We start from the raw sequence: 26501 nt of genomic DNA, 5'->3' as shown, positions 1-26501 counted from the left end.
TTTACACTGGCACACGCATGCCCAGTGTTGGTGAATGGTCACGTGATCCGCGTTTTCAGTCGTTTTAATGTGGACGGAGATCATTTCTAATACGCAGATAAAACACTGGTGTGGACGGAGATCGAATTCCTTTTAATTCTCCGTTTAATAGTAGTGTGGACGGGGCCTAAATGTGGAGGATCTTAACTGTGAGAAGACAGGCCAGTTTACTGTGACAGGATGCATCAGAGAGTAACCGTTAAAGACACAATTCAATTGTATCACTTGTATGACGTGATAGTATGTTCCAAAGCTTGTGTACTCTTTAGCTACACACTTAAAAAGTATTTACTTTTCTTCACAAAAAGAGTACATACTTTTAGAGCAGCAGTTCCCAAACTTTTTTTGTTGTGCACCCCCTTCTATGTCCCAACCGGGTTGGTGCACCCCCAATCCCTACTGTTAAAAACAACAACAACAAAAAAACAAACAAAAACGCAACAAGCAAAAAGCTTTGTTTTATCGCCATATTGTCACAGTCTCGTCTGCAGCGTTCTGTCTGCGTCTCCTACACTACACTTCCCATGATCCTCTCGTCTGCACACCCGAACTCACTCCCTCATCAGCCTCCCGGTTAGCATATTGTTTCATCTGTTTCACCTGTTATCCACCTCATTATGTTTGATTCCTCTGTGTATTTAGTTCGCTCTGTTTGAGTTAGTCCTTGTCGGTCAATGTCTAATGTTAGGCTGTGTTGCACCTGTATTCCTGTCTTCTCGCCTGTATTTTGTATTAAAAGTGATCTTCGTTGCTAATTTGGACTTCTCTGATTCCTCTGCCTGCACCACACCCTGACAGATTGACCGACCCCCAAAGAAGTTTCAGCATGGGGATTCTCCTCACCCCAGCTCATTCTTTATTCAACATTTTTCAAGACGGTCAGGTAATCGAGGAGTATGTCGCCAGTTTCCTGGAACTTTCTGCTGGGGTAAGCTGGTCAGATGATATCTTAAAAACTGTCTTTTGGCTGGGTTTGGATAATCATCTGTACCAGCAAGCCCCAGCAGCAGCGTTTCCAGGAACCCTCGCCAGTTACCTGGACAATGTGTTGTGGTTGAGTGGGTCAGCCTTCACCGTTGGTGAGGCTGAAGATAACAGCACCACTCAGCCACACATACCCACCATCTTCACCTCACCAGCCATCATCGCCTTCCAGTCTGAACCCTCATCGCTGGTTCCGTCCAGCCCCGCCGAGCCTGAGCCCTCTTCATTGCTGGTTCCGTCCAGCCCCGCCGAGCCTGAGCCCTTCTCATCGCTGGTTCCGTCCAGCCCCGCCGAGCCTGAGCCCTCCTCATCGCTGGTTCCATCCAGCCCCGCCGAGCCTGAGCCCCCCTCATCGCTGGGTCCGTCCAGCCCCGCCGAGCCTGAGCCCTTCTCATCGCTGGTTCCGTCCAGCCCCGCCGAGCCTGAGCCCTCCTCATCGCTGGTTCCATCCAGCCCCGCCGAGCCTGAGCCCTTCTCATCGCTGGTTCCGTCCAGCCCCGCCGAGCCTGAGCCCTCCTCATCGCTGGTTCCATCCAGCCCGGCCGATCCTGAGCCCCCCTCATCGCTGGCTCCGTCCAGCCCCGCCGAGCCTGAACCCGCCTCATCGCTGGTTCCCTCCAGCCCCGCAGAGACCGTCCGACCAGAACCCGAGACCGTCCGGCCAGACCCCGAGACCGTCCTGCCAGAGCCAGAGACCGTGATCCCACCCAGCCTCCCTCTCCCACCTCCTCTTATCCATCACGTCTTCACCGTTTCTCCACCACTGCTTGGCAGCCCCACTGCTTCCCCGGAGTGCTTCGAGGAGGTAGAATCGTCGTGGGTCTGCCGGCCACCAACTCCATCTGGGTCAGGGGATCCCCGGTCTCCTCCTCGGACCTCCTCGACCTGGACTCTGCCACAGCCTTCCGGTCCATCACCTCCACCATGGCTCTTACCTCCCTCAACTCCGCCGTGGCCCTTCAGCCCACCAGCTCCTCCAGGCTTCCTCGTCCCCCCCGGTTCCACCTTGGTCCTTCATCGACCCGCCCTCGCCCTGGGACTACCCTCCTCTGGCTGTGCCTCGTCACTCCATCCTTCGGGCTCTGTTGGGCTCTTCTCTCCCTCCGGCTCCACCTTGGTCCTCGGTCACTCTGGCTACGCCACGGTCTTCAGGATCCCCGTCTTGGCCTCAGTCGCCGGCGCCATCAGTGTCACCATGTCCCTCCAGCCTTTCAACATCGCCCTGTCTCGTCGGCTCTATGGTTTCATCCTGGTCTCCTCGGACACCTGCTCCGCCTCCATCAGTCGGCTCCCTGGAGTCGTCAGTCCCGCCTCCTCCATGGCTCCTCCCTCTGTCGTCTCCACCATGGATGCCTGAGGGTTCATCTGCTCCGCCCTGGTCTCGTCCTCAGCCTGCTCCGCCCCGGTCTTGCCCTCAGCCTGTTCCGCCCAGGTCTCGCCCTCAGCCTGCTCCGCCCTGGCCACGCCCTCGACCTGCTCCGCCCTGGCCATGCCCCGCTCAGCCCTCAGATCGTCCCCCCTCCCTCCTCTGTTCTTTGGCGTGAGGCCACGCCTTCCGGGAGGGGGGAGTTCTGTCACAGTCTCGTCTGCACCGTTCTGTCTGCGTCTCCTACACTACACTTCCCATGATCCTCTCATCGGCAGCGTCTTGTTTCATCTGTTTCACCTGTTTTCCACCTCATTATGTTTGATTCCTCAGTGTATTTAGTTCGCTCTGTTTGAGTTAGTCCATGTCGGTCAATGTCTAATGTTAGCCTGTGTTGCACCCGTATTCCTGTCTTCTCGCCTGTATTTTGTATTAAAAGTGATCTTCGTTGCTAATTTGGACTTCTCTGATTCCTCTGCCTGCACCACACCCTGACGCATATAAGATGAAGTCTCATGTTTTATCATGCTCAAATAACCAGAACATGCATGACAATTAACAACATCAACAAAGTTTCAATATAATTCAACAAAGCTACACACAAGCTTCTACTTTTAACTCTTTCACACGTAAGTTTAAAATATTCGAACTGACCCCCCAGCAAGAGTTTTTCAAGACAGTGCAACCACAACACAGCACTGAAAGAATCTGCTTTTGATTTGTCCTTTTTTATAAAAAAAAAATATTCACAAATGTATTAGCTAGAGCATGAAACACTGGTATTCCGTCAAATATTTGTAAGTGTTGTTTAAACGCCTTCACAACGAGTTAAGCTGTATGCGCGATGGGCGGCGCCATGTTAGTTTGTGCCACAGTTCAGAGAATCGGATCTGTTGGATTTACAACACGTCGGTTTCTCCACTTCTCACGAAATACATGGAAGTAAGAGGCCGGTGAACTGGGAGAAGAATAGGGTAAAATGTGAAGCTACCTACACAATGTGTAACGATAAAGGGTGCCATGTGCATAGTATAGCGCCGTTTTGTCATATAGCGTTCTATGTGACGCTAAAGGATGAGAATGGTATCTGAAATGATAAAACGTCTCGTCTTATTCTTATTATAATGAAAAGGATTATTATTGCTGCTTACATAGATATCAGCAAAATCAAAATCATTGTTTTGCTGGTACTTATGTGTATTTAAATGTCTGAAACTTAAAATAAACATTATGTGGTTGAAAACACTCAATAGTTGTAATATACATTTCATTTCGCCATTACATTTTTCCTCTCGCGAACCCCCTGGTGGCACCACAGTTTGGGAATCCCTGTTTTAGAGTCTTGAGATGCATCATTTGTACACAGTACTTTCATACATTCTTTTTGTTAGTGTATATATTGAGATGAATGAGTTGATGATCTGCACACACATTTAAACAGTGGCTTACCTCCAAAAGCACTGCTATTTTCTCTTGGGAGATGGCAAGCCAAGCAACCTGTTTGTCCTCTTTTAGCTGAAGGTAAAAATTAGGTGGAACATCACTGGCTGTTTTCTGCTGAATAGCCACTCCCAGGCTTCTGCCTCAAGGGCTTTTGTGTTGGCAGATGACTCATTTTATCAAAGACACTGTTTACACACACACACACATAAACACACAAACATCCTCATAGACGCTCTAAATTGCACAAATGCACACAAAAGGTGTGAGATGGCTGTCACTTAAGCCATATTGATAAAGGTGATTTCCACAGGTGCTGATCTGACATTTTGAGAGCGCCGGCTAACAGGAGTGCAGCAACATGACCAAGGGCACATTTTTCCTGTTTCTACTTGCAGTGAGTAAACTTGAGTCAACTTTAATCACAATAATAAGCTGTAATGAATGATTAATATCATACTTAATCGGTTTATTTGATAATGGTGACTACTGGACTTAATCTAATCCTTAATCTAATCTTTTTTGAAGATCATTATTTCTTATCTTTTTGCTAAAGTTTTGAACACTGTCTAATTGGAACTTTTACAAATCTCACATATTAAAAACCAGATAAATGATATGATGTTAGATTAGGAATTCCAATAAAAATATGACAAGTTATTAGAGCAATTGGTAACACTTTATTTTGATGGTCTCTTTTGATGGTCCCTTAAGTAATTTTGTCTATTGCAAGTCCATGTTAACTGCCTCTCATTAGAGTATTAGTAGACTATCTGCCTAATATCTCCTAACTCTTTATTGTAATGGTCCTCCAACAGACAATCTACTGACTATAAGTAACTTTGCATCGAAATTCACATTGTGACCTTTGTGAAATATTGGTGATCCAAAAGCAATGGCGCAGCGCAGTGCAGTGCTGCACATTGTGACTCCATGTTGAGCACATCATTCTGCACCCGCGATGCGCATACACGCTGTGTGCTCTCTGTTTTTCATGTTATCATGGGTACTGAAGTTGCGCACTGAAATATTATTTTGTTATACCTAGCCTGCTCAATACATTTTAAATAAGCATGATTTAATTGTATATTATTTCTTTGTAGTGTAGGCTATATGCACTTCTGAATTCTTGACATTAATATATAAATATAAAATTGTGACATGATTGCCTGATTGAATTTTAAAAGAGAGCTAATAGTAATTTGTTTTTATTAACATATTTAGATTTTATAAAATTACTGTGCAGATTTTTTCAAGAATTACTTTTTGCTGCTGATTTATACACTCATTAAGTTTATTAAAAATTCATAATACATTTATGTAATATTTAAAGGTGTTAACTGTAATCTTACACTGCAAAATAATAACTTAAAAATGATTAAATTCATCACAATTATGTAAGTATCTGGAAATTTGCCGTGGGGCAAGGACCCTTATATATATATATATATATATATATATATATATACAGTATATATATATATATATATATATATATATATATATATCATGTAATATATATCATATAATATATATCATTATATATAATATAATATATATTAGTAGGGCCCTACTAATATCATTAGTAACATTAAATATTACACAATAAACCAAAGTATATCAGTAGGAGTTTCCTTAAGTCTTTCTGATAGTTTTCTACAGGCTGGTTTACTACAACAGTAGAATACAATTCTGAAAATATGGTTTATAGTTTTGGTGTGCCACCCCAAGATTTTAACTGGCCCCATCTGGCCACCCCTATGAAAAATTTCTGGAGGCGCCACTGTCCAAAAGGTAGTGTTTCCTGCTTGGTAACACTTTATTTTAGGACCCGCAAACAACTGTGTAAGTACACTGAAATTACGGTGTACATTTCTGTAATTATAGTGTACTTCCGTGTAAGTATAAGGGAACTGTTACAAACTGCTCTGAGGCTTGTAGATGAGATCCAAATGCAGCTTTAATATAAGAATAGTCGTACAGGCAGGGTCGAGAATCAGCAGACAGGACAATGGAGAATACACAGTGGGAATCCGGGAAACAGGCAGAGGTCAGGGCAGGCAGCAGTAATCAAAATCCAAGAACAATCCAACGTCCAAAACCAGAAAACAAACACGGAAAACGCTCAGAAATGCAGTGTAACACTTAAACAAGACTTCGCAAACACTGAATGTGAACACAAGGTATATATAGACACACTAACAGGATGAGACACAGGTGAATGCAATCAGTGAATGAGGTACAGGTGAATGTGATCAGTGATGAGTCCGGGCAGTGAGTTCTGGGAAATGTAGTTGTGAGGGAAACATGAACATCTGGTGTGAAGTGCCCTCTGGTGACTCTCAAGGGCACTCCACCTGGTGACCGTTACATAGCCCCCCCCCAAAGAGCGGCTTCCAGACGCTCCAAAAACAGTTCAGGAGGGAGGTGGAGCGGAGGCGGATCCGGGGGAGGGATGGAGGGCCAGGCCTGTGGAGCAGAATAGGGCCTGGAGACTAGGACGGAAGACCAGGGTGGAGCAGGCGGCCAGGGCGGAGCAGGCCGTGCAGGCGGCCAGGGCGGAGCAAGATGTGCAGGCGGCCAGGGCGGAGCAGGCTGTGCGGGCGGCCAGGGCGGAGCAGGCTTTGAGGGCGGCCAAAGCGGTGGAGACCCCTCGGGCGGCCACGGCGGTGAAGACCCCTCGGGCGGCCACGGCGGCGAAGACCCCTCGGGCGGCCATGGCAGCGAAGACCCCTCGGGCGGCCACGGCGGCGAAGACCCCTCGGGCGGCCACGGCGGTGATGCCCTCTCAGGACCAGACACCGGCTCAGGAACAGACACTACATCAGAAATGATCACAAGGACAGATACAGACACAGAAACAAACACTGGATCGGGGGCAGACACTGGATCGGCCATCTTGTCCGGAGACACTGGGTCGGCCATCTTGTCCGGAGACACTGGGTCGGCCATCTTGTCCGGAGACACTGGGTCGGCCATCTTGTCCGGAGACACTGGGTCGGCCATCTTGTCCGGAGACACTGGGTCGGCCATCTTGTCCGGAGACACTGGGTTGGCCATCTTGTCCGGAGACACTGGGTCGGCCATCTTGTCCGGAGACACTGGGTCGGCCATCTTGTCCGGAGACACTGGGTCGGCCATCTTGTCCGGAGACACTGGGTCGGCCATCTTGTCCGGAGACACTGGATCGGCCATCTTGTCCGGAGACACTGGCTCGGCCATCTTGTCCGGAGACACTGGCTCGGCCATCTTGTCCGGAGACACTGGATCGGCCATCTTGTCCGGAGACACTGGGTCGGCCATCTTGTCCGGAGACACTGGGTCGGCCATCTTGTCCGGAGACACTGGGTCGGCCATCTTGTCCGGAGACACTGGGTCGGCCATCTTGTCCGGAGACACTGGCTTGGAGGCGGCCATCTTGTCTTTAGACACTGGCTTGGCAGAAGTGACGTGAAGCGTCTCTGGCTCGGCAGAAGTGACGTGGAGCGTCTCCGGCTCGGGAGAAGTGACGTGGAGCGTCTCAGGCTCGGCAGAAGTGACGTGGAGCGTCTCTGTCTCGGCAGAAGTGACGTGAACAGGCTCAGACTCGGCAGGGCTGACATGGAACTCTGGCTGGGCTTTCTCGGCGGGACGAGACTCTGGCTGGGCTTTCTCGGCGGGACGAGACTCTGGCTGGGCTGTCTCGGCGGGACGAGACTTTGGCTGGGCTGTCTCGGCGGGACGAGACCCTGGCTGGGCTGTCTCGGCGGGACGAGACCCTGGCTGGGCTGTCTCGGCGGGACGAGACTCTGGCTGGGCTGTCTCGGCGGGACGAGACTCTGGCTGGGCTGTCTCGGCGGGACGAGACTCTGGCTGGGCTGTCTCGGCGGGACGAGACTCTGGCTGGGCTGTCTCGGCGGGACGAGACTCTGGTTTGACGGTCTCTGGCTGTACGGTCTCTGGCTGGAAGGTGAGCGGGGGCTCGGCAGGGCTGACGGTGAGCGCGGGCTCGGCAGGGCTGATGGTGAGCGGGGGCTCGGCAGGGCTGACGGTGAGCGGGGGCTCGGCAGGGCTGACGGTGAGCGGGGGCTCGGCAGGGCTGACTGTGAGCGGGGGCTGTGGAAGCTCTGCTGAGACGTGACGAGGCTCTGGAAGCTCTGCTGAGACGTGATGAGGCTTTGGAATGAAACTCTCTTCACAAACGGAGACCGCCTCTCTCCAGTTCAGATCCGAGAGATTGGGGAGCTCCCTCGGGTTGACCTCCTTAGCCCCTAGCTGGTAACACAGCTTAATAGCCTCATCACCGAGAGAGCAGGAGGCAGCGAGAGGAACAAACCCCCAGGTATACTGGAACAGATCACGGCTATCCAGGGCCAAGGCCGCGATCTGACCAGCAAACTCCCGGATTTGTGCTGCTGGATTCATTTGTTGGTCGGTTGTTGCTGGATCTCGGTGTGGCGAAGTCTTCTGTTACAAACTGCTCTGAGGCTTGTAGATGAGATCCAAATGCAGCTTTAATATAAGAATAGTCGTACAGGCAGGGTCGAGAATCAGCAGACAGGACAATGGAGAATACACAGTGGGAATCCGGGAAACAGGCAGAGGTCAGGGCAGGCAGCAGTAATCAAAATCCAAGAACAATCCAACGTCCAAAACCAGAAAACAAACACGGAAAACGCTCAGAAATGCAGTGTAACACTTAAACAAGACTTCGCAAACACTGAATGTGAACACAAGGTATATATAGACACACTAACAGGATGAGACACAGGTGAATGCAATCAGTGAATGAGGTACAGGTGAATGTGATCAGTGATGAGTCCGGGCAGTGAGTTCTGGGAAATGTAGTTGTGAGGGAAACATGAACATCTGGTGTGGAGTGCCCTCTGGTGACTCTCAAGGGCACTCCACCTGGTGACCGTTACAGGAACAATATGTTAAGTTTTGGGTAGTAAAGAGGTAACAAACAGATATACAATCTGCAAATAACTTCGTAAGTACGCTGAAATTACGGTGTAATTTTCTGTAATTATAGTGTACTTCAGTGTATAAGGGAACAATATGTTAAGTTTGGAGTAATAAAGGGGTAACAAGCAGATATACAAGCAAATTATTTAATAAGTTAAAAAATAACAGGTACCTATTCTGTTACAGTTTTTTTTTCCAATTGCTAACACACTAAAATGACATGCACAGCACAATTCTTTAAACGGACACACAGAGCAAAACTTCTTCTCAAGTTTCCAAAAGTCTAAACACATTTTCTGTTTTACACACATTTTGCATTTCAAAATGCCACTTTTTAAATGCACTGAGCACAGTTCTCTGCATAAGACACAACAATCTGACATAAAGTCACATGTTTGCCATTTCAAAACACCACCATTCAAAATGACACTACATGAGCTAATTGGCCAATTACATGTGCCATCTGGCCAAACACCTCAAGGGTTAATTGTTAACACTTCAATCAGGATGTAAGCACTATAAAAACTATAATACTATAAAAAATATTTTTTCTTGCCACTTTTTTTTTACTGTAATATATTTTCTGGAAGTTTCTTTTTCAGTTTACTGTTTTTTGTAAGTAATTTTTTTTCAGTCCCATGTAAATATTTCTGCTGTGCATATGTTGCACTGACTTGTTTACTGTAGTGAAAAAATACATTACTGTAAAATGAAGTTTCAACAGCATGTGTGTGTGTCTGCAAATATTTCTGTGCATGTGAACAATCTGATACATATTTTAGTATTATGGCAAAGCATACTAAAGATATAAGAGCTTTTCATTATGCCCAACAGTGTGTAGTTGTTTAGGCAAAAATCTGGTAATATGAATGAAGTGTGTGCCAGTTCATGCAAAAGTTTGATTTTGATAATGCTATGTATAGTTTCGGTTGCAGTGCTTCATTTTGCAGGATATATGAGGTATTTTGCAGTTTGGGTGTGTGGTTTTATGAATTGTGTTAAATATTTTGATAAAACCAGACTATTTTGGAAAATTGTGTGTTAGCAATTGGAAAAAAACTGTAATATGAAGAGTTCAGATGCAAAAGCCTCTAAGTGCCATTTGAAATTTTCGTTAACACTTTAGAATACGGTTCCTTCGTTAATGAATAACTACACAAGAACTAATGAGTAACACAATATTAACAATCTAGTAACTATTATTAACTAACAAGAAACTCTTATTAACGAACTAGTAAGTAATAAGTAAGTAAAAGTCGCACAGACGAAAGTGGTAGTTCACTATTAAGTAATCAATAACTACAATTTTTTAATACTTCCCAGAGAACTACTGAAAAAGTTTATTAACAGTCTAGTAACTACTATTAACTAAAAGAAAAAAATTTAATTATTAAATTAGTAAGAAATAGCTCACAGATGAAAGTGTTACTAGATACTTCTGTGGGAATTACTAATTATTTGGATTCGTATTATAAAGTGAAGATCATTGTAACTAACTAGTAATTACTTAAGTGTTACTAAAGACATTTTCTAAAAGTATACTTAAGTTCACCAAAAAACTCAAACGTTTGCACAAATCACGACTAGATCATGTAGTAACACTTGAGTAATTACTAGTTAGTTCCAATGATCTTCACTTTATAATACGAATCCAAATAATTAGTAATTCCCACAGAAGTATCTAGTAACACTTTCATCTGTGAGCTATTACTTACTAATTATTTGGATTCGTATTATAAAGTGAAGATCATTGGAACTAACTAGTAATTTCTCAAGTGTTACTACATGATCTAGTCATGATTTGTGCAACCGTTTGAGATTTTTGGTGAACTTTAGTATACTTTTAGAAAATGTCTTTAGTAACACTTGAGTAATTACTAGTTAGTTCCAATGATCTTCACATGAATCCAAATAATTAGTAATTCCCACAGAAGTATCTAGTAACACTTTCATCTGTGAGCTATTACTTACGAATTTGTTAATAAGAGTTTATTTTAGTTAACATTAGTTACTAGATTGTTAATAAACTTTTTCAGTAGTTCTCTGGGAAGTATTAAAAAATAGTAGTTATTGATTACTTAATAGTGAACTACCACTTTCGTCTGTGCGCTATTACTTACTAGTTCGTTAATCAGAGTTTCTTGTTAGTTAATAATAGTTACTAGATTGTTAATATTGTGTTACTCATTAGTTCTTGTGTAGTTATTCATTAACGAAGGAACCATATTCTAAAGTGTTACCAAATTTTCTTCTAGAATGACCATTTTTATCAAGCTTGTATATTTAAGTTCATTGATTTCACTTAAATGGCAATGATAATTACGTATTAATTGTTATTTAAGTGAAATTACTGAACTTAAATATACAAGTTTGACAAAAATCATCATTAAAGAAGAACATTTCAAATGGCATTTAGAGGCTTTTGCATCTGAACTCTTCATCTATTCCAGGCAAAAATTGTACATCTATTTTTTTATAATATATATATATATATATATATATATATATATATATATATATATTATAAGGTTCTATCTCCGTTAAGGGTAGTTCTGAGATATTGAGCATCAAAGTTTTTACCCAGCTGGTAAAACTGTGATGTAGTATAATCTTCTATTAAAGCTTTATCTATTAATCAATTTTTTTTTTTTACAAAAATACCACACAGGCATTAATAAACACCTAATGGATCAGATTATGTCAAAAACTCAATTTCGACCAAAAGTGGAGATAGAACCTTATAATTCTAAACTCACTATATATATATATATATATATATATATATATATATATTTATATATATATATATATATATATATATATATATATATACATATGCCTGGAATATATTACAGTTTTTTTTTCAATGCTAACACACAATTTTGCAAACTAGTCTGGTATATATATATATATATATATATATATATATATATATATATATATATATATATATATGTATATATCAAAATAATTTGTTTTTGCTATGATTTTAATTTAGACCTTCCCATGTGCTAATTTATCCCATTGAATTGCAATGACACTTAAATGTCAGGGTAAATATACTGTGTAATTACAACTTTTTTTTTTATAACAGTACCTTTCTCTGTAATTACAGTGCAAATAGTGTTGTTTCGTATTGCTACATAGTAAGTAGCATTTGTTACCCCCTTGTTCTGCGTAGTTACAGGGTAATTGTAACTCCTGCGGGCTGTAAATTAAAGTGGTGCTTGTTACCTTCTTGTTCCATGTAGTTACAGGGTAAGTGTAACTCCTGCAGGCTGTAAATTAAAGTGGTGCTTGTTATCCCCTTGTTCTGTATAGTTACAGGGTAAGTCCTGCGGGCTGTAAATTAAAGTGGTGCTTGTTACCCCCTTGTTCTGTGTAGTTATAGGGTAAGTGTAACTCCTGCGGGCTGTAAATTAAAGTGGTGCTTGTTACCCGTTTATTACCCAAAACGTAACATATTGTTCCCTTACACCTACACGGAAGTACACTATAATTACAGAAACTTCCACCGTAATTTCAGTGTACTTACACAGTTGTTTGCGGGGCGTAAAATAAAGTGTTACCGTATTAACAATAGTATTTAAGCAGGAAAGCAGAGGGAAACAGAGTGGTGCTGTTGTCTTGCATGAACAAACACCATTCTCATTGTGTCACCTATAGCCACATTTCCACCGCAGGAACTTACCACAGGAACTAGGAACTTCCTATAGTATCCAGCTGCAGACCCGCAGCACACCAGTTTCAGAACCCCAATGCCAGAACCAGAACCGGAAATAAGGGTTGGAGCTTACGTTCAACCTAATAACGCCACCTAACGTAATTTGGAGGGTATTTTACTCATGAAACAGCTTTTATTGAACATGAAACGTCCTACTCTCTACGTATGTATGTTATTATGCAACATTACAGTACAATAAGCATTTTAAAACATCTTTAAAACAAAAACAATTTTGGGTTATATAATTGTAGTTTCAGTTATCAGTTTCATTGTATTATGAGTTACTTCATGATCATAATGGTGAAAAAATAATACTTGAAACTTATGGGTGTCACCATCCTTGGACTGTCTGTGTGTTTTGATTTGCCACGTGTGCCCCTCTTTCTGAGTTCTCCGCCCTCATCTGTTGCCATGGACACTCATCACCTCCCGCACAGCTGCCTGTCATTTTGTAATCACCCTCACTGTGTATTTAAGTTCCTGCCTCTCTTCACTTCTTTGTCCGGTATTGTTTGTGTTGTACACGCTGTCGCACCTGTTACCTGTTCCTGAGTTTTGCTACATTAAAGCTGGGGTAGGTAACTTTTGTAAAAAATATTTTTTACATATTTGTTAAAACTGTCATTATGTCCTGACAGTAGAATATGAGAAAGATAATCTGTGAAAAAATCAAGCTCCTCTGGCTCCTCCCAGTGGTCCTATTGCCATTTGCAGAAATACAACGCTCGCAACAGAAACAACCAATCAGAGCAAGGAGGAATGTCTTAGCAGTGCCAATCACGCTCGTGTACGCGCTGATCACACCCCTCTCTTGCACAGTGCGAGCGCGTACCGTCGTTCAAACTCAAGATTGCCGACGAGCTGCAGTTGTGCTTATGACGAAGTACCCTAAACTGCCAATTCTCACGGTACACCTGCTCATAAAACAGAGAGGTAAAGGGGAAAAGACCGATGACGATAAACAATCTTGTCTAATTTGTCAGCCCATTGTAGCCGCAAACATGTTGATAAAATGTCTGCTGCTAAGCAACAATTGAAACCTGCTAATTCACTGGCTTGTCATGTTGCTGAAATAATGTACTAGCACACCTTATCATAGCATTATATATCGCTAGAATAATTACTTACATACTGTAACGTTAGTTACCGTTATATTAACGTTATCTTACTAGCTATTTATAACTTATAGAAAGAGTGCAACATAAAGTTACATGTATTGCAAAATACATAAGGATTTGAGGACCAAGTTTGTAGTCAAAGTATGGGCAGGCCATAGTCAATGTAAAGCATATTGTTGACGTTTAGTCCCTATCAGTGAATGTGCCATAACTGTTTATCCACCGTCATCGGTGGCCCTGTTTACTAGCCTGCGCGTTCACGACCGGCTCTGCTGTGGGGGACGAGCTGTGGAGGGAGGGCTGTAGCGCAGCAGAGCAGAGAGCAAGGGGGTGGGACCTGTAGTTGTGCTTGTTCAAATTTTCAGACTAAAGGCCTGTTCACACCGGGACGAATTTCGCGCGCGTTATTCGTCGACGTTTAACGCCTCGTGACTAAACAATGGGCGCCAATGTGAGTGTTCACACCGACGCGAAAAACGCCACGCGTAAAAGCGTCATTTTTAAAAAACGCCTCGGGTTCGTTTTTTTGGTTTGACGCGCCGCGTCAAAACCTATCCGACCAACGAGATTGGCGGGTTTGCTCACGTGTCTGGTACTTCTGAAGTTACAGTAAAACACAACTTGGGGGCGCTCAAACACAAAAAGGTCTTGCCGAGCACACATACGGCGAAGAAGAGATAAGATACCTATGGGCAAGATGAATGTTGAGCTGCTGGTCTCAGAGCATAAAGAGCTATATGATAATATATTAGTATTTCTGTAATAATAGTATAGTATAGGGTGACCAACAGTCCTGTTTTCCCGCGACATGTGTAAAACGGTCACTTTGTGCTTTATAGAAATCTGAGTTGAGATGAGAACTGCGCATATAGTGTGCGTAGTGTCAGTTAGATTTTGACAAGTGAGGAGAGGAGAACCGCTCTGCCGACTCTTTGTATTCTTTCTTTTATTTGATTTTTCTATTGTGACCAGATGTTTGTTTGTGTTCTTTTTTTTCTCGCTCGATCCCCATGTATCATGAGGAGGACGAGTGTGACATTTGAGTGGTTTTATTAAACGCGGGGAAATACGACAACTCTCGTCTCTCGTGCATCTGTTCATCCGACAACTAGTGCTATGTTTTTATCTCTGGGCAACATCTCAACTTTGCGTTACACATGTCCTGTTTCCACGTCCTGTCCTGACTGTTTTTAAGTGATGAAAATGTCCTGGTTTTCAAACAAAAACTGCTGGGAAAGATCAGTTCCAAACATATTTTAGTCTTGTGCCATTAATTTAATGTTGAAGGATGTTCAACCTTTGAAAAAAAATCATGTTGAAATGAAAGAAATCAGTTATGTTTTGTCTGGAAACTCCGCCCCCATGAGAACCGTTAACTGCTCGTGCGCGCCACTCCGCCATTTTCTCTCTCGCTCTGGAAGGTGGAAGCAGAGCCCGTGGAAGCTGACTGCAAGTTGTCGTGGTGGAAAGCTACAGTCGAAGGTAATTAACATTTTTTAACTGAAATTCTATTGAAAAACGGTTAGTAGTCCGTTTGAGCGTATTTATTTTCACCGAGGGAACTTTTTTTTATGTACATTACTGATTTTAGGGAAAGGCAAAACTTAAGTTAGGCCTAGAGCAAATGTTTAAGGTTACGTTAAGTTAGTTAAGTTAACGTAACGTTAACGTTATGTATCCCGTTTAAAATCCGACTTGCATTAGCTTTTTTAAAATGGTGTACAGTCATTAAGGCATATTTTTTCTGTGTATGAGAACTATTTCGCGTCAGATAATGAGTGGCGTCGACGCATTTTGGGTGGAGGAGGGGATATATTAGGCGTGAATGTGAATGTTATGCTTTCTGGGTCTGGCCGAACTGTAACGTTATACCTTTTAAAATTTTATCACAAAGAACACAAAACTTACTTGTTATTCCGCCCTTATTGCAAATTCTATTTGCTAACGTAGTTTAATTCTGCAACGAATGGAAAAATCCTGTCAGGTAATGAGTTTTGCCGCCAGGGGTGGATGTCTAAATGTTAATCGACATTATTTCCTCATTGGGCAATCTGAAAGTCTCATAAAATGCTTGCCACGTTCAAATTGTGCTGAATTATTACAAATCCGCTCCAAATCCGCACTGGAGCAGAAGCATCGATAAGAGTTAACGTCGAGGGCATATAATATCGATGTTTCATAACTCCTGGTTCTCTTGTGGAACCAGTTTTCAATTCCAATCCCTAACTGCGACAATTTCACTCGGATATGCGACTAAAAATAGACGTGTGCGAACTGTAAAATGTATTTTGTAGCACAAACAAAAAGTCGCTGCGGATCAGTCTTTAATACCTTAATTTGTATAACAAGGGGTTTAAAAAATATTAATCGTACTGCCTAATGTGATTATTAAATGTCAAAAGGCTATGACTTATGGAAGCTCATATGAGTAGCAAGCAAATAATATTCAATTTGAAATGTAATACGCAAAATGACAATGCAATATGTAAAATGGCAATGCATTTCTGTATTTAATTTCCTATACATTTGTCCAACGATTGGTGCTAAATTTAAATGATATAATTTACATTTTCCATTTCATACACTAGATTTAAGTTTTAAAACTACAATCTGTTAAAAAAACATTACTGTTTACTAATGAAACCTCATTCTAAGCCTTATTAGTAACACTGCTACAATAAGAATTTATCAGTTTATTATTATTTTTATTTTTTTTTATTAAAAAGGAAATGTGCTCAATTCCCTGAAACCATAACTAGCCCACCTCTGGGAATATGTTATTGCTTTAAAACTAATTATTTTTATTTATTTATTCATTTATTTTTTCAAATATTTTACAGATATCAGATTCATGTACCGGTGCACATGCAATGTGACTTGGAAATTCTCTAGTAGTGGTGAGTATTTTTGTAAAACTACTGCAAGTATATTTGATAGCTTTTTCTATTTTGTGTTTGTCCATGTCATTTCAATATTCCTCTCTATGGAAATGTTAATTTTTTTTTTTCTGTCTCCCTCCAGTGAATGTGGCAGTGTAAAGGGTGCCCGGTAGCAGTTCCAAGTAGATTGGCATTACTAAGTCATCGTAAACTGAGACATCCACACTTTGGGCGTACAAGCCGTTATCCATGTAAGTACTCAGAATGCCCATGCACATTTAAGACATGGAATGCTTTAGAAGATGGCTCAATTGCGTGAGACTCGCGCTCAATGCGTGTGAGAGTTGGCAACCCTGCAAAAGGCATCAAGAGCTGTATACGAAATGGGGAAAACGTATAAAAACCCGCTTCTTTTTTCTCGTCACTTTAGCCTTGATTCAAGGCTAAAGTGATGAGAGAAAAAGAAGCGGGTTATTATACGTTTTTTCGTCCACTGGTATCGTCCCATGCTTTTTTATTATTGCTATAGCAATCTTACATTGCTTCTCTTGTTGCCTTTTGACTGAAACTGACAACGAAAAGTCACACAATGTGATATCATATCAATATTTTATTTTCTGAGTTGTGTATTCTGAGTTTGTTGCAGTAAAAATCCAAAGACTATAGAAATAAGTGTCAGTAGCTCACTGAGTTCAACCATTTGACATCATCTGTAGAAACCCTAATTTATGTAGAGTACAATTTATCTTTCATAATTAAAAGCTCATTAACCAACCAACCTGCTAGTTCGATAATAGATCAGGCCCTTTAACAGGATTGTTTTCTTTCTTTTTTTTTGCGGCCTAAAATGACTGAATTTTCAGTGGCTCAAAATTTGCGGCATTGTTCCTTTTGTTGTTGAAGGGTTTTGCAACCTATGCAAGCTAAGGAGGGATAGCCATTGGCATGTGAAGTGTTTTATTTATTTGTATATATATATATAAGTCCCTTGAAATGGACATATATTCTGACACCGTGTCCTAACTACACGCGACGCCGCGATAAAAGGTATCTTTTCCACGTTAATCAGAGTTTTTGTCCTAACCAGACGCGACGGCGACACGCGAAGTTTCTAATTTAGAAACGGTTCCTATTTCTGCGACGTCGCGGCTGACAGAATGAAGAAATGAATGAAGTGATAAAGTAAAGTGTCCGCTCATGACACGCTGTTCTGAATGTGTGGCATTTCACAGTCGCGTCGCGTCTAGTGTGGACAGACACACTTGTTGTCGCTGGAATTTTATCGCGTCGCGTGTAGTTAGGACACGGTGTGAGGTGATCATTCCACAGTCACATAGCATGTTTTATTAAGTTAGATGCAACAAATACTAATAAACCCAGATAGCAAACTGACATTGAATCAACGTGGAAACGACGTCTCTCATGACATTGAAACAACGTTGATTTGCTCATCGAATTAACGTTGAACCAACGTCAGACGCGGCATTCTTCAAAGCTAAATGAAATCGAAAATTGGTTTGCTTTCATAACGTTGAAACAACGCGTTGATTTCAAGTTGATTTTCCGTTAGTTTTGAAAGAATGACGCATCTGACGTTGGTTCAACGTTAATTCGATGAGCAAAACAATGTCATATCAACGTTGTTTCGATGTCATATTTCCACGTTGATTCAATGTCAGTCTGCTATCTGGGAAGTTATAGTTTAGAAGTAGTGCAGCTGTGTATAAAGCCAATTGGATGTCTTGGGGTTAAAATTGTAGGACCATCCACAATCGTAGAACTAGTCTAACAGTAATCTGTAATCAGTCATCTATCTTTCTTGGTCTTATCTGGTTTACATTTTATGCAAGCTCTTTCATGATATCTGCATTATTAAATGATTGAAATTACATTTGTTATAATATTCCCAAAGCAGTGTCCGGTGTTCTGTAGAATCTCATTTTGTCTGCATTCTGCAGGTTGGTGACGAAGCCTCTATTCAAAAATCCACAGAGAAGACCACAGTGGGACTCTACATTCTAAAATTTCATGACCGATCTGACGACATTGGGATTGTCCTTGAAGGCCAGAACATCTTGCAAGGCTTGGATAACTTTGCATTAACTAATGGAATGCTTTTTGCTCTAATGAGGTACTGCAGAAGATAATCATGGAGCTGGAAGGATGCACTCCATCCAAGAAAGCTCAAGTTCTCAGAAACAGACTCTATGAGTGAGCTGTTTCCATGGTACGGCAGGCGGACACAATGTAGTTTCCTACCTCTTGGAATAAGGAACATTTATTTTTTTATTTCACACACTCACAAAGAACTTCCTTTATTCAAAAGTGTACTCTGTTTGATATGAGTAGGTTGACCACTTGGGTGGGTGCTTTGAGAATGGGTGATTTGAGTATGGGTGCTTTGAGTAAAACTGATATGCTGTCATAGCTTAAATTACATGAACTAATGTCAATGATCAATGACAGCATACCAGTTTTACTCAAAGCACGCGTACTCAAAGCACTATACTCTGAAAAAGCTGGACAGTAATGATGAGTATTAGTAGTCCAAAGCTTCCCCTGACGTTTTTGTTTATTTTTCATGAATTTTAATATCTGGGTGGATTGTCCTATTAACCAATAGCTTTAACCAAAAAACTATGCACATGTTAAAACAAGCACAAACACAACACAAAAAAGCTGTGTTAAAAATAGCTTAAATTCTATTAACAAATGCCGATGAGCAATTTTTAACACAGCTTTTTTGTGTTGTGTTGTTTTTGTGGTTGTTTTGACGTGCATAGTTTTTTGGTTAAAGCTATTGGTTAATAGGACAATCCACCCAGATATTAAAATTCATGAAAATTAAACAAAAACGTCATGGGAAGCTTTGGACTACTAATACTTATCATTACTGTCCACCTTTTTCAGAGTATAGTGCTTTGAGTACGGGTGCTTTGAGTAAAACGTCTCAGGTTACGACTGTAACCTATGTTCCCTGAGAACAGGGAACGAGACAATACGTCGAATGACGCAATGGGGAACGCCTCAGGCGTGACAGGTGTCTGAAATCAAATATCAACTCACAGTAATCAGGTTGACCGGCGACAGCCCGTGCATCATCAGCTTGAATGATGAGCGCGTCAATCTGGATGTATAAGAAGGGCGCCTTGAAACCGTGACAACATCCTATCGTCTGAAGGGACTGTTGCAGGCAGGCCCCGAGGCATGGCAACGAGACGTATTGTCTCGTTCCCTGTTCTCAGGGAACATAGGTTACAGTCGTAACCTGAGACGTTCCCTTTCGAAGGGAACTCAACAATACGTCGAATGACGCAATGGGGAACGAAATACCCACTCCGCCATGCTGAGGGGAGTGCATGCCGAAAAGGCAGTGACAACTGTCAGAACCAGTAATTCCAAGGAACACTGAAACCACTCACCCTATGTTACATTGGGCTGTCAGTGACAGCACTCCCTACCGGTCATAGCCCAAGCTAATGAACCAAGAAAAACCAGAACGTAATAACGTGGGTAAATCGGGGCCAGCTCAAAGGCTTTAGGACCACAACTTCAAAATAGAAGGGGTCCCTTCTAGGGAGTGTGGCTAGGGGGCCAAAGGGACCCCCAGCCAGTCACTATTCAGGAGAACACTCCTCCTGAAATGCCCCCAGGCTGGCCTGGTGATCTGTACTAAGACACACAGTCTGGCCATAGCCTGTCCGTCCAAGACAGAGCCTCTGGAAATTGCCTAGGAAAGGCATCCAAAAACTGAAGGCCCGCGAAGCTGGCAGAAACCATCAAGTTTCGGATCACAGAGACGGGATCCTCCGGAGAGTGTGACTCAACCTCAAAACAACGGGAATCGTACACTCAATCCACGAGTTTCCACCCAGTGCTCGCTTTGAGCACTGAGGAAGTAAGAGAGGGATCAAAATCAGGAAGGTCAATGAGACCTAAGACCTGATGACCCCCTGTGTGGGGAGCTCTGAAACATGAGGGCTCATGTCAGGAAGGCCGTACACTGTGCGGCCTGAAACCCAACGACCACAGCATGTGGAAGCTCATCCTTCAGAAAAGCCAGAGGCTAGAAACCTGACAGACCGACAATATGGGGCTACCTCGAAACAGGTCTAATGAGACCTAAAACCACCAGTTGTGGGAGATAGCTTGAACAAGGGAAGTGCCTGTCGTAATGTATTGCGACAAAGACACATCTAGAGTGGGACCCAAAGTGAAGAACCGGAGTCTGAACCACATAAGAAGGGACCGAAGCATACTGCGCGTGACCCTCACCATAAGAAATGGATTTTAAAAAGTGCACAAGACATCTCGTCGGGTGACTTAGCACAATAATAGGTGAAGTATGGGTTTGTGTACTTCACTCTGAATTCAGGAAGGCCCGTTGAGGCCTGTAACCTGGCGACCACAGTGTGTGGGAGCTCATGGCCAGGAAGGCCTGGTAAGGCCTGTAACCTGGCGACCACAGTATGCGGGAGCTCGTAACCTGGCGACCACAGTATGTGGGAGCTCATAACCAGGAAGGCCTAGTGAGGCCTGTAACCTGACGACCACAGTGTGTGGGAGCTCGTGACCAGGAAGGCCTGGTAAGGCCTGTAACCTGGCGACCACATCCGGTGGCAGCTCGTACTCAGGAAGGTCAGGGAGACCCAGCCTGGTGTACCTGAAAAACCACACCAAGTGGGAGCTACTTCGAGAAGTTAGCTCTTAAGAACTCTTAAAGTGGGACCCGAGGAAAGACCGGGGTCTGAGCCACATAAGAAGGGACCGAAGCATACCGCGCGTGACCCTCACCATAAGGAATGGATTTTAAAAAGTGCACAAGACATCTCGTCGGGTGACTTACCACAATAATAGGTGAAGTATGGGTTTGTGTACTTCACTCTGAATTCAGGAAGGCCGAACTTGAGGCCTGTAACCTGGCAGCCACAACAAGTGGGAACCCATAATCAGGAAGGCCTGACAAGGCCTAACACCCGATAGTCCCTATGCATGGGGAGCTCACATTCAGGAAGGCCGCTGAGGCCTGCAGCCTGAAATGTGAAGACTCACCACTACAACTTAGCGACCACGAAAAGTGGGGGTTTCACATTCAGGAAGGCCTGGTGAAGCCTGCAACCTGATATGTGACAACTCATAACCAGGAAGGCCAATGAAGCCTGAAGCCTGGTGACCACAGAGTGGGAGCAAAGTGCTCAGGAAAGGTGGTGAGGCTGTATTCTGGCTACCGCAGCATGTGGGAGCCCACATTCAGGAAGGCTGGGTGAGGCCTGTAAACTGACTACCACAGTATGTGGGAACTCATAACCAGGAAGGCCTGGTGAAGCCTGTAACCTGGTGACCACAATGTGTGGGAGCTCATAACCAGGAAGGCCTGGTGAGGCCTGTAACCTGGCGACCACAGTATGTGGGAGCTCATAACCAGGAAGGCCTGGTGAGGCCTGTAACCTGGCGACCACAATGTGTGGGAGCTCATAACCAGGAAGGCCTGGTGAGGCCTGTAACCTGGCGACCACAATAAGTGGGAGCTCATAACCAGGAAGGCCTGGTGAGGCCTGTAACCTGGCGACCACAGTATGTGAGAGCTCGTATCCTGGTGACCACAGTATGTGGGAGCTCATAACCAGGAAGGCCTGGTGAAGCCTGTAACCCAGCGACCACAGCATGTGGGAGCTCACAACAAGGAAGGCCTGGTGAGGCCTGTAACCTGGCGACCACAATAAGTGGGAGCTCATAACCAGGAAGGCCTGGTGAGGCCTGTAACCTGGCGACCACAATAAGTGGGAGCTCATAACCAGGAAGGCCTGGTGAGGCCTGTAACCCGGCAACCACAGTATGTGGGAACTATAACCAGGAAGGCCCCTTTGAGGCCTGTAACGTAGCGACCACAATGTGTGGGAGCTCATAACCAGGAAGGCCTATTGAGGCCTGTAACCTGGCGACCACAGTATGTGGGAGCTCATAACCAGGAAGGCCTGGTGAGGCTTGTAACCTGGCGACCACAGTATATGGGAGCTCATAACCAGGAAGGCCTGGTGAAGCCTGTAACCCAGCGACCACAGCATGTGGGAGCTCATAACCAGGAAGGCCTGGTGAGGCCTGTAACCTGGCGACCACAGTACGTGGGAGCTCATAACCAGGAAGGCCTGGTGAGGCCTGTAACCTGGCGACCACAATGTGTGGGAGCTCATAACCAGGAAGGCCTGGTGAGGCCTTTAACCTGGCGACCACAGTATGTGGGAGCTCATAACCAGGAAGGCCTGGTGAAGCCTGTAACCCAGCGACCACAGCATGTGGGAGCTCATAACCAGGAAGGCCTGGTGAGGCCTGTAACCTGGCGACCACAATCAGTGGGAGCTCATAACCAGGAAGGCCTAGTGAGGCCTGTAACCCGGCAACCACAGTATGTGGGAGCTCCCACAGATGTCTCTCCGTGGCCACCATAGCACTGACGGAACAGCAGATTGCTTGGTGGCCCGGAGTCCCGCAGCAGATCAGTCTGGTAGGCCTGAGGACCACAAGGGCGTGCAGAACCGCACCTGCCTGACCTGCTGCCGTGTACGCTCTGTCATTCAAGCATGAAGATGTCTTGAGCAGCTTGGATGACAGGGTCAGAGCTCTTAGTGAAGAGGACCAACCAGAGACGAGATAGTTAGCCAACGTCTCGTCCACTGGCGGCATCGACACATATCCGTGCTCCACGGCTCCCTCCACAGCAGCGAAACTAGCCCGCTGATGCAGATAGAGACGTGAGGAGAACGGATTCTTCCATACCCTCTCAATCCCAGCGTGGAGATCAGAAAGGAATGGAAGGCTCATCCGGGCTGGTGGCTTATGGGTGGGGAGGAACCAGCCATCCAAAATACCATGAGCGGGTTCCTCCCAGACGCGCCTCCACTGCAACTGCAATCTGTCTGTGGCGCGCCCCATAATGTCAACTAGCTCAGCGTACACTGGGCAGGAGGGCTGAAATGGTTCGGTCTCAACCAAACTGACATCCTTTTCTATATATATATATATATATATATATATATATACATTACAGCCAACTCCTGCCCTGCCCGAAGAGAACAGTTACAGATTCACCAAAGAGAGAGAGTGCTCATTTTCTCTCTTCTTAGATGTTCAACATTAATCTGTAACTTACCCTCGTCAGCTGGTAGATCATCCGCGAGGTTAACGCCCCTCTCCCGATAATCTGCCAGCTCCGTCTGAAAGCTCCACGAGCTCAACCACCACTGAGCCTCAGCCCGAGCGGGAACCGGAACCGCGGGGTTCAGATGCCGCGCCCACTTCCCTCGAGAAGTGGGTCAGATGAGAGCAGAGAGTTCTGAAAGGAAAACTCTCAGTTCGCGCAAAAAACTCCCTCGAGAGCTTCCCGCGAATGCTCTTCTCTCAGGCAGAACACGCACAGATCGTGTGAATCCTCCAGTGTCAAATATCTGGACACAAGTCGGCACACTCGCGCAAAGTGTTTCTCCACGTCTCTGCGCGCTTAATCGTTGATACTATCAAACAGACAAACAGTCCCTGAAGACGAAAAGATGTTGTCACGGTTTCAAGGCGCCCTTCTTATACATCCAGATTGACGCGCTCATCATTCAAGCTGATGATGCACGGGCTGTCGCCGGTCAACCTGATTACTGTGAGTTGATATTTGATTTCAGACACCTGTCACGCCTGAGGCGTTCCCCATTGCGTCATTCGACGTATTGTTGAGTTCCCTTCGAAAGGGAACTGGTATGCGGTCATTGATCATTGACATTTTTTCATGGAATTTAAGCAATTTTTTAACGCACAGAGAAGGCTTGCTAATTAAGCAGCACTTACTGTAGAAAATTTGTTGTACTGTTAAAAAGTAATTCAGCAATTTGACCGGTCTTATGTTTTTAAAACCGAAAACAAAAATGTCAAGAGAAGCTTTGGACTAATTGAAACTCATAACTGTTTCTGTTGTGTTGTAATGTGTCTGAATGGTCATTACTGTTCACCTTTTCCACAACATGTTTGACTGTCTTGTCTTTTACTTAGAATTATTTGAGTAAAACTGATATGCTGTCATTGTTCATTGAATTTCAACTATTTTTATCACACAGAGAAAGCTTCTGCACTTGCTGTGATAATTTCATCATAACATAAAAAAGAATAAAGCTATTTGATTCAAAAAATGTGTTTGCTTATCCTATTTCTTTTTAAACTACAGTAATGTTGTTAATTTACTTAAATGTACTAATCAGGTTAGTTTTATTGAAACCACAGCAAATAGCAATGGAAAAACATTTATAAATTCTAAATTCATGTTTAACAAGCACAAATTATGTATCTTTAACAAATATAAATCATGTTTATTTAACAAAACATGTATAAATCATGTTTATTTAACAAACAAATGATGTATCTTTAACATATATAAATCATGTTTATTTAACAAACATAGATTACGTATCTTTAACATATATAAATCATGTTTATTTAACAAATATAAATGATGTAGCTTTAAAATAAATAAATCATGTTACACAAACCTAACTTTATTATGTGCAACCGATGTACATGTTTTTTTTATGTTAATCCAACAGGTTTTTTTTTTTCAGTGTAGTATAGTATTCTATTATTATTTCTGTTTTAGATTAAGCGCCATCTAATGTCAAGGAATGAATTTGCATGTTCACTCAGCTCATCGTCAGTGAAAAACGCTTGGGTGTGAACACAAAAAACGCGTTGAAAAACGCTGACGAATAACGCGCGCTTAAATTCGTCCCAGTGTGTACGGGCCTTAAGTCAACGTTTTCTCAAAACTCCCTACTGCAGCTTTAAAGAAAGTATTCTTCTACTCTGTTCGCCGTCATCCTTCTTCTTCCGTCTCCCGTGACAATGGGCATTTTAATGTATAACAGTTTAATTATTTTAGCTAAGCAGTTCATACATACGTGTAGATTTAGGAAGGTAAGACCTTTGATTTTTGTTTTTTATGAAGTTAACTTTGTATAAAAAAGCTTTGAAAGATATAAAAAAGACAACCATTGGAGGTTTTCAAATTTATACACAATTCGATAACTGATTACACCTCTGTGATATTTTATGTTCTATTTATTTATTGTGTTTACAAAAATCTTAAATAGTTTTGATATTGAAGATATGTATTTGTAATATGATTATGATTGTTTAATAAAAATAACATTTAAAAAAAAAACGTATGGGTATTTTTTTTATAAAATATACTTTATTTCACAAGAACATGTGCAGCACGCATTTTTTTTCGTGTAAAATAACAATGTCAAAATCTAAAAAAGAGAGAGAAAATTCGGCATTGTTTTAAACTAAACAATAAAAATGTATACAACATGACCAATTCAACCCTAGGCCTTGTATATATTTAACTTACAATGTATCAAATGAGGAACTCACTCTCAGGCCCATTTTGTCCTTACATTCTTGCAAAAATAACTATAATGCAATAATAATCATTCCGCCCCTCCCTAACTTCCGGTTCTGGCGCTGGGGTTCTGAAACTGGTGGTGCTGCGGGTCTGCAGCTGGATATATCTCGGAACTTTGGGGTGGTTCTCGGTGTGTTTACACTGCAGGAACAAGGGTCTAAATGAAGTTCTGGGTAAAAATTTGCCCCCCAGAAAGTCACTGCTGGCGAGGTAGTTATTTTTCAAAGTTCGGGAACTTTTGGGGTGGGACTTGTGTGCTGAACATGCTGGTTCTTACCACTTGTTCTTTCTGCCCGATGGTGCGCGTTCATCCCATCCATCTCACCGTCATTGTCCGCTGATAACAAACGTCTACTTTTTTTTTTCTTTTCACTCTTATTTTTATTTTTTTAAAGTCAACACAAAGCATGGTTATCACAGTTTCGAGTATGGTTACAAAAGGCAAAAAATAAAAATAAAATAAAAATGAACAATAAAACAAAAGACAGCAACCAGATGTTATGATAGGAAAAAAGACAAATAAAAATAAAACCTTCAGATTACACAGTTTCTAATGCTATTTTAT

At 43.1% G+C, this 26501-nt stretch overlaps 1 protein-coding gene and 1 long non-coding RNA gene across 2 annotated transcripts in view; both read left to right on the top strand.

The window, feature by feature from the left end:
* The first annotated feature begins 4032 nt into the window (after positions 1–4032).
* The window catches only part of LOC120494844 (cadherin-like protein 26), a 142726-nt gene continuing 120257 nt past the window's right edge, over positions 4033–26501 (top strand). The window contains exon 1 of the mRNA XM_089134714.1: positions 4033–4226. Within this exon, the coding sequence (XP_088990840.1) occupies positions 4191–4226 (36 nt within the window). The 5' untranslated portion in view covers positions 4033–4190. The remainder of the gene's footprint in view (positions 4227–26501) is intronic.
* LOC148977491 (uncharacterized) lies at positions 15019–18951 on the top strand. The gene is made up of 4 exons (XR_016169774.1): positions 15019–15100; positions 16459–16515; positions 16640–16748; positions 18456–18951. It is a non-coding gene; the product is annotated as an uncharacterized LOC148977491 (long non-coding RNA).

The sequence above is a fragment of the Pimephales promelas genome, chromosome 9, assembly GCF_988280905.1.
Source record: "Pimephales promelas chromosome 9, fPimPro1.hap1.1, whole genome shotgun sequence".
NCBI classification, from domain to species: Eukaryota; Metazoa; Chordata; class Actinopteri; order Cypriniformes; family Leuciscidae; genus Pimephales; species Pimephales promelas.
This window is presented reverse-complemented; position numbering and strand designations above follow the sequence as displayed.